This window comes from Haliotis rufescens, unplaced genomic scaffold (genome assembly GCF_023055435.1).
Source record: "Haliotis rufescens isolate VD_foot unplaced genomic scaffold, xgHalRufe1.0.p SCAF_86, whole genome shotgun sequence".
NCBI classification, from domain to species: Eukaryota; Metazoa; Mollusca; class Gastropoda; order Lepetellida; family Haliotidae; genus Haliotis; species Haliotis rufescens.
The window spans coordinates 505,404-520,110 of record NW_025964379.1 but is presented as its reverse complement, the minus strand read 5'-3'; the positions used below and the strand labels follow the sequence as shown (position 1 = coordinate 520,110).

Sequence of the window (14,707 nt, the reverse complement as noted above, 5' to 3'; positions counted from 1 at the left end):
TTTGATTCAACATACACACCTGAAGGTCCCACTACGTAAATCCATGTGTTATTACTCACAGTCAAATATTAGTTGTCCTGATTTATTTCAAAAGAATGTACAAACTACAGAAACATTGCGAGTTTTAGACAAGGTCTAGACAGCCTTAGTCTGCACAAGACATTGACTTGATTTCATCATGACAAGTTGGAAGTTAATCATCTTGCTGCAGTGTTTTTTCTTAACAGACAGCCATGAGAGGGTTTGTGTGTTACAGACGATGTGATTGGTCACTTGCATTGTGTAACAGCAGGAGGAAGCTGAGGCTGCAGGATGTCAGGGGCATCTCATAATCTGAACGTTGCATTAAATGACGACAGGCATGCTCAAAGGGAAAAAAAACAATTGGTTACGTTAGGTGCAAATGATGAAATTTTGACATGCATAAAATGCTGACTATCACTGTACGTTATGTTTTGAAAGTAGACGCATGACTTGCTTGTCTGTCAGTTGTTTACTGCTGCACTCAGCAGCATTCCAGCTATGTGATCTAATGGACCAGACAATCCAGTGATTCATATAATTGACAACGATGATCCACCAAGTCATCTATCCTAGCTACCTGGTCCCAACTTTCGACCACTACAGGTTAATGGGGACCTATTCTTAACAACAATTCCCTTGGAGAGTGTACTCAAGAAGTAAAATCAAGTTGTCCACGTCTTCCCCATAGATTATGGTATACTTTATAGTCAATTTCTTTAATGTACGCCTATGTCTATAGATGTATTATCGCTGAGGTATAATCACATAAATAACATTACTAGTGTAGTTTGTTTATTTGTTTGTTGTTTAATACCACACTCAGCAATATTCCAGCTAATCAGGGTTGGTCCAGACAGTCTAGTAATTAACATCATGAGCATTAATCCACGCAACTGGGATACAATGACCTGTATCAACAAAGTCAGCGAGCCTGACCACCCCATCCCGTTAGTCGCCTCTCAGACAGACATGGGGTGCTGAAGACCAATTCTAATCCGGATCTTCATGGAACGACAAGAGTAGTAACATTGCCTCAAAGTTGCATTTGTATGTATAGATACTTCCAATTTGGAATTATCAAATCAACTCATATTAATTTATATGAAATATTATGTATACAACACTTTTTGAGTATGCTGCTCCTCAGTAAGCACATACTTATCACTGTAGAAAGGAGCAACATATATGGGCAGAACATTCAGCACTAAGGTCAAATATGTTACAGTGATCAGATTTACAATAGGTAACCTGACACAGCACCGAGTGCTCTTGAACCTGGTGTTGACACAAATACTTATCTCTATCTGGTGCAGTCAGAGCAAGTCACAAGACTCAGGTCACCTACATTTCACTTGTTTGATGAAACCCGATATACAGACATACATTGACATATACTCTCATTGCTAATGTAAGTATTCTCCAAACATTTCGATAAAATGGAAACAGAAAATCATGCCAGAAAAAGTTAAACAAACATATATTGACTCAGAAATATTATTGTCAATATCTAAATTAAGAAAACAATTTTTTTTTTTTTTTAAAAGAAAAGAAAGTGCCCCAAATTGACATCCCTGCAGCAGGCAGCCTTAGCAAGCTAGCGCTATATCTACCAAAATACATGTTACACAATCATGTGACCTAAACAGCCAACCAAACTGCAGGTCAGAGGTCATTTGCATGCCTGGATTGGAGGCTGCTTTACCTTTGATAGAAACTGGGCCAAACTCTGAAGGCAAACAAAGCACATGGTTACAACTAAATGAAGCATTCCAGCTCCACTACACACAGGTACAGCATGTAGCTACACACTCCACATTAGACCTGCCAACACACGCTGGGTTCTTATCTCAAACACTGGTAATGAGTTTTATTGACGAAATCATACACAGCTGAAGATACCAACATTTAAGTCTTTTCAAATGCTGTACCCATACACCTTTCAAATTGCAGTCATTTCCTACTTTTCCTATGGACTGTTAGATAAATTTATAGAAGAGCTTTTGCACCAGTGAGTTTCTCTGCCTATCAGTGATGTGTAACCTAGCCTCTTTATTCCCACACACCCGTGTAAAACTTTCCTAATGAATGAGTGAGTAAGTTGGGTTTAACGCCGCTTTCAACAGTATTCCAGTTCTTCACAGCATGTCAGCTTGATGTGGGAGGAAAGCCCAAAGTGATGCAGGTCTCAGGCGTTTACAACTTTGGTGAAACCCACGAGCACAGGTATGGTGCTGACAAACTTAGAAACATAATCGGGGCGAACCTGGATTTGATCCCACAATCATAGGTTTCTGGAGTGCACAAGGGATGCAACTCTGCACAGCGTGTAGCATAGCATGTACTATTTGGTGTGTACAAAGCCGTAAGATGATATCATTTTAATACCATTAATTGAGGGTAGAATCACATATAACAAAACACCCTTACCATGGTAACCTGTAAAACTGGCGTACAATAGACATGTATAAGCAGATGCCTTATTCAGTTTTAATTGTGGGTAGAATTTTATATATAGCCGTCTATAAAGTGACCCCCCTGTACAAGCCTTCAAAATCTATGCTAATTTATATACCCCGTCTATAAGCGAATCGGAATGAAGCACGTCACCAGCGCATACACAATCCCTACATTTGCAATAAAAACGTGTTGTCTTCCGCAGAAAAATATTTTTACATTGTATCCCTTCAGCGAATTCAGGGAAATGAACAGATCATAACAATTAAACTTGGTCAATATAAATTTAAAATTTGAGATAAAAAACACTAGACATGATGATTTACCTATCACCGTCGACGCTCCCACGCTCGCAACAGCAAAAACTTTGTGTTGACATAATATTATAATAGTCAAACTACAAAAAATTATATGACTTTCAACAAGTCAATGTGTGGCATTTATGATATATATATCCATTCTCTATCCACTAAAGTTTGTTTAAAGCCGTCAATAGCGGTAATAATTATGGCCATGGTTGCTGTAAATAACGGTGAGTTGTGCAATCTTCTGATCACTTCACATATGATTTCTCCGAAATGAACATAAACAATATTGAATGAAATTTTGAATAAAATTAATAAAATAGATATCACACATAATCCCAGATATACATAGAACCCTTTTTATAACCAGACGGTGTAATTACATGATCAATTGCGTACTTCAGTACGGATTTGTTAACATGGTATTTCTGGTGTTACATGCTCACAGTAATGTCTTTGTGTTGGGAAAGAAACATCAAAACTCTTCAACCCTGTGACAAATAAGATGACACCCCCTTGAAAGCCCCCTAATTCTAGGTACGAAAAAACTCGCCTTATGCACAGTGATATACAGTATTACCATGGTAACCTGTAAACCTGGTGTGTACAACAACACAAGCAGATGTCCTAATTCAGCATTAATTGAGGGTAGAATCTTATGCATACACCATTCTTCAGGTTGTGTTACACTGTTCTATAAGCTGAACAGTTTTTAAACATGTGTAAGACATAAGGAGCTCAGGGTGTGCAGGCATGGTCTCAGCAATCTCATGGTCATAAATTAGCAACTTTTCTTATTTGCTTTGAGTCGTCTGTTCACTGCTGTCTCAAGCATTCAAGTACACCATGAAATCAGTTTAACATTGAATTGTACCACATGGACCAGATGAACCATATCTGTAAGTTAACCATGTGTACCAGGTGAACCACATTGTAAAATCAATTATCTCAGTGGTCCATAGACAAAGAAAATATGGCCAAATGATACACAATCAGCCCCTAGTAGGTGAATGAGCCAACCTGAGACTTAAGCCACTAATCAGAAGCCCAAGTCTGGTAAAACCTTTTCTGGTCTAGCAAGATCAGCTTATGCTAGTCCATATGCTGGGACTAAAACCAACTGAAAATAACACCAAAATATAAGTTTTGAGCGAGTAGAATTCAAAGTTTTGGGCACACCGAGGAACAGGTTAAAGTCGAACACTCTTAGCAATGTTTCAGACGTATCCCCAGTCCGTGTCGAACACTCTCAGCAATGTTTCAGACGTATCACCAGTCTGTGTCAAAAAACATTTGAGTCCACTGGACAGAATTTGGTTCTTGTTTGGCTACAATACAGAACACCGGATACCTTCCACCATCTTTTATACATGCGCAGAAAACTGCGCAAGATACTTCCTCAGCATTGATGCTTGTATCTACATGTCACCACTTTACTATCAATTCGCCTGACTTTTTTAGCCCATAAATAAATATATCCAATCAAATGGTGAGTACTCAACATCTTATCTCTTATGTATTATCTTGTATGAAATTGCTTTCCTGCATTACAATCCAAAGACATCCAAACTGTCTTTCGCATCAGTAGGAGCGAGTGGCTGACGTGGAGCAACAACAACTCTGAGTCCTTAGGTGAGGTGAGGTGAAATGGGGTTTAACGTCGCGACCAAGATTATTGCATTTATATAGCGACGTGCATGTACATTAATGCAGAGCGCCAGACAGGGTAATAACAAGTACCATTTTTAACGTCTTTTGGTATGACGCGGCCAAGGATCGAACCCAGACCTTCCGCTCTCCGGGTGGACGCTCTACCACTAGACCACTGAGGCAGTCCTTAGCATGAGGGTTATATTATTAACGCGAACAATCAGTTCAAGGAAGGCCTCAAATTTATCTTTACCTTAGGCCAAGTATTTGTGACTTGTTCAAAATTCTTCAAAATAAGAAGAATACAAAACTTTCGCGGTGCCTGATCCTGGAAGCAAACACTTCAATGCACCTCACAATGATTCTATGGTGTTCATGCGTGCCCCCGTTTTGGGATCCTTGAGTGGTTAACTGTCAAATGTGAAAAATATTTCTCCTTCAGGCAATCATGCCTTCCAACAATCACTGATGATGGTCGTTCCTGGATTTATGTTCTTCAGGATTACTGGTATTAGAGTCCAAGAAGCTGTTTTCAACACATGCAGAGAAACATTGTTTTGAGTCCCTATCAATGCCCCTGAAAACCCACTGTCCTTTAACCCTCATTCCTCTGTTGAATATTCTTTTTTCAAAGTTAAACTCAACTATTTCAACAATGCTTCCAACATCCCCTATCTGCTCACCAGCGACCGAAATTGGCACTAGTCCTGTAGTCCTTGCCAAACTGCCCAATAGTTAAGGTATCATAAGGACTAGTAGAAATTTGCCATTTTTAAGGGATTTGCTGTATGTTGTCATTATAAGAACTAGTAGACTAAAACTGTTAGTTTCTACCGCTGCTCACTGTCCTAATCCACACACAAACGCAAACCTCCCTGCGGAAGTGGTATCTATCCACAGTAGTGCTACATGAACAAATGTCAATTTCCCTGTGAAAGAAATCCTGTGGCAGTCTCCAAACCCAACAATAGGCCAATGACAATACTGTGCCAATGTCTAGTTTACTGTTCTCAAACCATGAATTATGATGAACGTAAATATTTTCCCCCACAGTCTTTCTCACTACATTTCCAAATTTGGTGTCATTGCTGTAGCTATTATCGGTATACAAATAAAAGTTTTCAGTTAAGCACTTACCACTTGTTTTCTCTCAATTTCTTAATAATCCCTTTCTCCTAAAAAAAAACTAAATAAAATAATTCTTCTTTAAAACGGAAAACATCCTAAATTCACATTTCCAATTTGTCGTAAGGCTAGATGTGTGAAGCATGCCCAAATATTTTTGTTACGTGAGTGAGTGAGTTTGGTTTGACGCCGCTTTTTTAGCAATATTCAAAATGAAATTCAAAGGTTAGATTAAATAACACTGAAAGTAAATTCGTGGAAGCTGAAAATGAAGGTATTTTTTTTATTTCACAAAGCGTTTTTTTCCTAGCGCCATCGCATGTGGCTCCTTATTAAAGGAACTGCACATGACACAAACAAATATGGTGATTAGGTATCCGGTATTCTGTAGGTCACTAGGTGTACCGCAAATATTTCAGCACACTCTAGTATTATCATATGTCGTTTTTTATTAGCTGATCTTACTACACCAAACAAAATTTTACTCAACTTTTAAGTCGCAGATGGTATCCCGACTCTAGAGTTGAGAGTTGATCCCACAAATTGTAGGATTGTAAGTTGTAGTACAACTGAGCATATGTATACAGCTTTAAACATGATCTTAGCCATACTTGATTGGAACTTCTACATCACTGCCAAATTTGTAAATAAATCTTTAAGATTTTGAATGCCATTTAGTCAATATCCTGGAAAGACAATTGATCTGAACCCATGGTTAAGAGCTGATCCACAGGGCCCCGTTCCACAAAGCGAACATAGCACTACGACTGTTGTAAGTTAATGTTAAAGTATGGGAGTTACGATCACCTTAGCGCTACGATCGCTTTGTGGAAGGGGCCCTGTTTTGGCGCTTTTCGTACAAGTAACCATCTGGCCCCTTACTCTATAAAGCTTCAACAAAGTTTCAATACTAATCTTCATAAAAGGCAACATGTCGCATTCTGTATCCCCAAACAGCATTTTGTAGTATGGCAAAATTGCCATTTTAGCGTATTTTTGCAGTCCGAGCTCTTGACAAACATGAAGGTAAACTTCTGCATAATGTAATCTACGAGCCTGAACTAAGTATCTTGGCATTATCTTTGGTCCTAGCATACGAGTTTGATATATAGATTAGTTTCTGCTGAACTTACTGAACCGAAAATCGTTTCATGAAACTCGGCTTTGAACTGATGGCTAAGGCACAGACTGATATGGCTGGGACACCAGGTACCAATGTACCTAGTTTGGGAGCGTCAATAAAGTGCTCATGTTTGCCCAATTTACGTTTACCTTGGGATGAGGAATGAAAGACAACTATCATTATAAAACACCTGACATTCTTTAATTGGTACCAATTTAGCCCTTTACTGCCAATGTAAATTATGGCAGCTAGTTTTGGACTTGAATATGTATGAGGAAACAATCAATTGTAGATGAAAGAGTTATAATTACTTACAGCACAACCAATAACTGCAGAGAGAGGCTTATCCATACATTCAATACCATATTGGCCTTGTCCACTGATTTGCAGGGAATCCTTTTAGTGAGCAATCTGTCTTTCAGTTATGAGAAGCAAGCAGCCATTATGCTGTGTGGAATCAATAGCCTGGATCGCCATAACAACCTGGGCATTGATGTGCTTCTTCCTCAGGGCATCGTTAAGACCTACTCTACCTACCTAGAAATGCTATATACTCCCTGTACATCATCAGGTGTACATATCAATAAATGCACCACTCAGCTGAACAGCAAAATGTAGGATATTGGGGAAATTATGCTTATCTCGATTCTGCCTTTCAAGGGAAAGATAAACTTGGTCTTATCAATGGAGCAACAATTCTTGGGGAATCATTATTTAGGCACTCAGTGATCAAACATTTTCAAATTGGACACAGCCAATATTTCTGCAACATGCTGACCAACAATTAGAGGATGTTATTTTACAGTATTTTTGAAATTCAGAATTTAATTAATCAGATCAGTTGGGTTGAGGCTTATGAACAGTACCATAATGCAGCAAAATCAGGACTGCATGAGGGATTCCCACACTGTACCAGTGTAGAAAACTGATCCTGGGACCCTGTTCAACAAATCTATCTTACAGGACTTTCATGATCCTATTTTAGTTGCAACACCAAGAACACTAAGATCTTGACCTGTTATAGCTAGTCTACCATATCATTGTTTTTATGTCCTAGTCAGTAACTTGCACCATTAATTAGGAACTGTCACATACTCTCCAGTGATAAACTATCATAGGCTTCAGATAAAAGGTCATGAAAGAATCGCAGCACAGACCATCACTTGTCCTTCCTTAATGGCTTCACTGCACTTAGTTCCTTACATTGGTTGGTTGGTTGGTTTGTTGTTTTACGCCGCACTCAGCAGTATTCCAGCTATATGACAGCGGTCTGTAAATAATTGAGTCTGGACCAGACAATCCAGTGATTGACATCATGAGCATCGATCCGTGCAATTGGGATCGATGACATGCATCAACCAAGTCAGCGAGCCTGACCACCCGATCCTGTTAGTCGCCTTTTACGACAAGCATAGTCACTTACATGGGCTATCATACGCAAAGATTACTAGACTTTGGATCCAACCTAGGTTTGAGCGTGCCAGGTGACAACACTACCAGCCCACCTACCCCATGCTGAGGAGATGGAAGCACACTACCTTGACACACCAGGACATTAACATCGGGGGCAAGGTGAAGGCTATGTTTATCTGCATACACCCTGGGAGAAACACCCATGCATTACAACAACTTGGGCTGGACAGCAGCTGGTACTGCAGAAATATTTCTGAAGGCGTATTGCACAGATAATTTAGTTTTCTGTAAGAAAACTTGAACCTGTATCCTAAAAGAGGCCTTGCTTTAATTCAAGATGTGTTTTTTTAATATGGCATAAAGTTTAATCGTTTTTCTTTTGATATCGTATATTGATAAATACAAACATAATACATAAGGAAGAGAATTATAGATGTCAATTTCTTTATTATTGGGAACACAATGTTTCAGAGTATATGCTTACTCCTTCATTCACCTGATGAAGGAGTGAGCATAAACTCCGAAACGTTGCGTTCCTCATGATAAAGAAGTTGACATTCATAATTCTCTTCCTTATGTGTATCACTTCTATATGCATTTCAATAACATGACAGCGGTTCATATGTAATTCTGAAAAATAATTTTGGCATTCTTAAAATGAGCAACCTTGAAACATTCTCTTGCTCACAAAATAATCAAAATGGCTAGACTAGGATAGCCCATGTTATAATAATATCTGAGTTCTACAGATTGTAAATAAAAAGTGGAGAAATGTGTAATCTTTGATACATACAATTTATTCGAAACTACCATTAAACATTCAGATGTTAAAATGCACTCTTTATCGGAAGTAAGCTATTATAGTGCTTGAAATCGTGTATTAACTCATTAAAAGGAAAAGTTGTTAATGACAGTATCCATGGCACCGACAGTACCAGATCGACCAGGTCTGGAGCACATGTGCAAGTCACATGGTCAGGATTGACAAAATGGGAGAGAAAATTCAAAATAGGAACTAAACAAAATAGCAAACAAACTCAGCACACACATGTGACCATGTATACCTTGCTTTTCATAATACATAATGCCAGACATGTCTTCGTCAACTGAAGAAACAAAAGAGGAAATTAGCAACCTACAGACTAGGACTCTACATCAGCAACATGTCAGTCATCTGTTAGTTTAGCATCCTTTCTTTTCGCAATTTATTCGCGTTTCTGAAAATCTTCCAAACATATAACCTTCATCTTGTGTTTAAAAATAGTATTGGCCTATCGCCGATAAAAATGTTTGAAAAACATTATTCTCCAAGAGAATTTTGGCCATATTAGGTCAAATGTTTTCGCAACATAATACGTCGCAAACTGTATGAAGAGGATAAAAAAGACGTATATTAAAACAGCAAAAATAATTTTGAAAAGGTTAAATTTGTGCTTTTAGAGTTATAACTTATATATAGTCTTATAACAAATGACTTGCTGCTGATGAAGGTCCTTTGTATCAGATGCAGACCGCCGGCCTTTCATACACACAATATAGTACTCAGATAAGAGCAATCAGTTCCAACACCTATCTCCATAATAACACAGTAGGAATTTCAAGATTAATACTCAATACCAATAGTATTTAATACATTATTACTAGTTAATAACATCAATTGATATTACAAATATCCCTTCTTTACATCAGTTATTTGTAATCAAATTATGAGAGATGAAAATAATCTTCAGAGAAATACAGTATATATGTTTTGCATAGAGAGGGTGGTATTATCATTATTATCATTATTATCATTAAAGATATCAAAGCATGTAAATGATTGCATTTTGAACATAAACCAATATTTTCTTGTTTGGTAACATGTTTGGTTGCCATGCATACTACCCATCAAACAGCAGTGATACGTACAAAGCTTGGCATTGCAGCAGATTATTATTGTTTACAACAGAAACGATCAGTGACTGATCAACATTGTCATGCAATCAGTGTTACTGGCCTATTGTTGTATATATACAACTGCTGTGCAACTACGGAAAGTTTTTATTATTTATGTGAATACATTCCAAATAATAACTATGACAGTATCATGTCAGATAATTATATAAAACATTGATGAAAGGCTCGGCTAAATAAGTAAAGTTGAAAAGTAAAATGACAACAGTGAAATACTTTAGAACTAAAGAACATCAAAAGAACAAAGTGTGACAGCTCGAACAGATCTTCAATATAGTTACCTTCGATGCTTTTCTTGTCACCAACAGAATAAGAGTTCTTGACCTTGCTAAATTCCTCACGGTCCTCCAAGCTCTGAAGAAAGCGGGCAGTAACACGAGGAAAGTGTTGATGCGACAAGGCCATGTATTTCTCTCGGATCATCAGAGCCTTCACAAGACTCTTTGAGGCCAGTTCTAGATCCTTCAGGGGCACCTGTAACACAGCAGTGGTGTTACTGTATTCGACGTAATAAGCGCCCCGCTCTAATAAGCGCCCACGGCGATATTTGCTAATTTATTGGCTAGTGAACAATCCCAATTAGCACCCCTTCCAATTGATCAAAGTACACAAGAATTTATCCTATAGTATTAGTAAGCACTCGTGTGTTATATGAATTCTTAATTATGGGCAATTACATTCTGAAAAAATGTATCTGTCGCATATAACATACGTCACTTCCTACCGAGAACCATATACAAGTATGCAAATAATCATAATGATGTTACGTGTGCCTCCAATACCCATGCAGCTCACGCATTGTATGTATCAGCCTCTCCCCTTCTATAATGAGAGTGTGTGTCAACTGTCATACTGATTTTATGACATGAGCATCAGAATATTTGCATTTACCAAGTGAAACCTGCAATTCATTTTAATTTATTTAAACTGTACTTTTATAAACCGCAGGTACTAGTATCTGCTCAAATATGGTTTTATTTGATCCCCGACCAGTGGATCCGTTTGCATTCCACTAATCATTCTCAACTCCCTGGGGAGTATACAACCCAAGCTGCTCATGGGCGCTACAGATTTTTACATCCACCTCAGATATTGGGTACCCATTCCCTGCTGGGTGAACAGAGGCAATTTGAACTAAGTCACTTGCCCAGGGTGACCTTACATGTTTTAACACTTGTGTTTCGGGTGTATGTACGTATTCAGGTTTCCACCATCTGGGCATCTACCATCGGATGAGCGGGTTCTTTTGAGTGCACGGGCTGTATGTACTGTACACAAGGGATAGTGACAACACTGTAAGGACATGTAAACATGTTGGTCCCAAGGCTGAATAACAACCCGGTCACTAGTGGGATACGATCTCAGCACCAGGCGCTTGCTAGCATGGCGCTTTTGACCGCTTGCACACTCCGTAACATTTTGTGGGGTCACGATGATTCCAGGTGTATTAGTGTAGAAGTAGTGTGTTCTGTTTCAAACCTGTAGTGTAAAGTTTTCAGGGTCAACATCAACAATGATGCATTGTGAGGTCATTACAACCTGATGTTAGTAAACAGTGTTCAAAATTATACATGAAAGTGAAGGTCCTTGTCATAATGTTTAAGATTTAGGGGGTCCCTCGATTCAAATGCTTTGACAGCAAATACCTCAAGTACACAAAGACCCCTCATATATTCTGTCAAATACAACTGGCATGACAACAAATTAACAGTGATGTTTGAATACATAGACAGTGGTATTGTATTGTGTAAACAATGACGTGGAGTGTGTACCATCATTATAACATCAGGCCACTAGTCCAAAGTCTAAGAGAGTAAAATTCTGTTTGCTCAAGTAAGCTCAGATAACAAGTCCATATAAAAACACTACATGCTAGTGAAAATCATATTGAGAGCCAAGTTTGATGTTGTCCAAAAGGTTTTTGGCACAGGCTGTACACGTGTATTTTTTATGGCAGCCTGTGAATAAACATTACAGGACCAGGGTAGCCAAAGATAGAGCAGACAGTAAGCATGAGCAAACAACCACCATGATTAGGATGGCACACGATACACAGAAGGACACACAAACAGCCTGGCACACAATACACAGACGGACACACAAACAGCCTGACACACGATACACAGACGCACACACAAACAGCCTGACACACACGATACACAGACGGACACACAAACAGCCTGACACACAAACAGCCTGACACACAATACACAGACGGACACACAAACAGCCTGACACACAAACAGCCTGACACACGATACACAGACGCACACACAAACAACTTGACACACGATACACAGACGGACACACAAACAGCCTAACACACGATACACAGAAGGACACACAAACAGCCTGGCACACGTTACACAGATGGACAAACAAACAGCCTAACACACGATACACAGAAGGACACACAAACAGCCTAACACACGTTACACAGACGGACACACAAACAGCCTGACACACGATACACAGACGGACACACAAACAGCCTAACACACGATACACAGAAGGACACACAAACAACCTAACACACGTTACACAGACGGACACACAAACAGCCTGACACACAATACACAGACGCACACACAAACAGCCTGGCACACAATACACAGACGCACACACAAACAACTTGATACACGATACACAGATGGACACACAAACAGCCTTACACACGATACACAGACGCACACACAAACAGCCTTACACACGATACACAGACGCACACACAAACAGCCTGGCACACAATACACAGATGGACACACAAACAACTTGATACACGATACACAGATGGACACACAAACAGCCTGACACATGATACACAGACGGACACACAAACAGCCTGGCACATGATACACAGACGGACACACAAACAGCCTGGCACACGATACACAGACAGACAGACAAACAGCCTGGCACACAATACACAGATTGACACACAAACAGCCTGGCACATGATACACAGACGCACACACAAACAGCCTGACACACGATACACAGATGGACACACAAACAGCCTGACACACGATACACAGACGGACACACAAACAGCCTGGCACACGATACACAGACGCACACACAAACAGCCTGACACACGATACACAGACAGACAGACAAACAGCCTGACACACAATACACAGGACACACAAACAGCCTGGCACACGATACACAGACGGACACACAAACAGCCTGACACACGATACACAGACGCACACACAAACAGCCTGGCACACAATACACAGGACACACAAACAGCCTGGCACACGATACACAGGACACACAAACAGCCTGGCACACGATACACAGACGGACACACAAACAGCCTGGCACACGTTACACAGACGGACACACAAACAGCCTGACACACGATACACAGGACACACAAACAGCTTGACACGATACACAGACGAACACACAAACAGCCTGGCACACGATACACAGACAGACACACAAACAGCCTGACACACGATACACAGATGGACACACAAACAGCCTGACACACAATACACAGATGGACACACAAACAGCCTGACACACAATACACAGACGGACACACAAACAGCCTGGCACACGATACACAGACGCACACACAAACAGCCTGACACACGATACACAGACGCACACACAAACAGCCTGGCACACAATACACAGGACACACAAACAGCCTGACACATGATACACAGACGGACACACAAACAGCCTGGCACACAATACACAGGACACACAAACAGCCTGACACACGATACACAGATTGACACACAAACATCCTGGCACACGATACACAGACGAACACACAAACAGCCTGGCACACGATACACAGATGGACACACAAACAGCCTGACACACGATACACAGACGGACACACAAACAGCCTGGCACACAATACACAGGACACACAAACAGCCTGACACACGATACACAGATTGACACACAAACAGCCTGGCACACGATACACAGACGAACACACAAACAGCCTGGCACACGATACACAGACAGACACACAAACAGCCTGACACACGATACACAGACGAACACACAAACAGCCTGACACACGATACACAGACAGACAGACAAACAGCCTGACACACAATACACAGGACACACAAACAGCCTGGCACACGATACACAGACAGACACACAAACAGCCTGACACACGATACACAGACGGACACACAAACAGCCTGGCACACAATACACAGGACACACAAACAGCCTGACACACGATACACAGATTGACACACAAACAGCCTGGCACACGATACACAGACGAACACACAAACAGCCTGGCACACGATACACAGACAGACACACAAACAGCCTGACACACGATACACAGATGGACACACAAACAGCCTGACACACGATACACAGATGGACACACAAAGAGCCTGACACACGATACACAGACGCACACACAAACAGCCTGGCACACAATACACAGATGGACACACAAACAGCCTGGCACACGATACACAGACGCACACACAAACAGCCTGACACACGATACACAGACAGACAGACAAACAGCCTGACACACAATACACAGGACACACAAACAGCCTGGCACACGATACACAGACGGACACACAAACAGCCTGACACACGATACACAGACGAACACACAAACAGCCTGGCACACAATACACAGGACACACAAACA

General features: G+C 40.4%; 1 protein-coding gene across 4 annotated transcripts in view; it reads right to left on the bottom strand.

Moving 5' to 3' along the window:
• The window catches only part of LOC124115188 (AMP deaminase 2-like), a 76,227-nt gene that overhangs the window by 22,209 nt on the left and 39,311 nt on the right, over positions 1-14,707 (bottom strand). For 2 of the 4 annotated variants that reach the window (XM_046476098.2, XM_046476099.2), the window contains 3 exons: positions 10,329-10,521; positions 9,159-9,200; positions 1,727-1,750 (listed from right to left, as the gene is read on the bottom strand). In XM_046476098.2, coding sequence (XP_046332054.2) covers positions 1,727-1,750; positions 9,159-9,200; positions 10,329-10,521 — 259 coding nt within the window. The remainder of the gene's footprint in view (positions 1-1,726; positions 1,751-9,158; positions 9,201-10,328; positions 10,522-14,707) is intronic. The other 2 variants (XM_046476100.2, XM_046476101.2) reach the window with 2 other exon arrangements.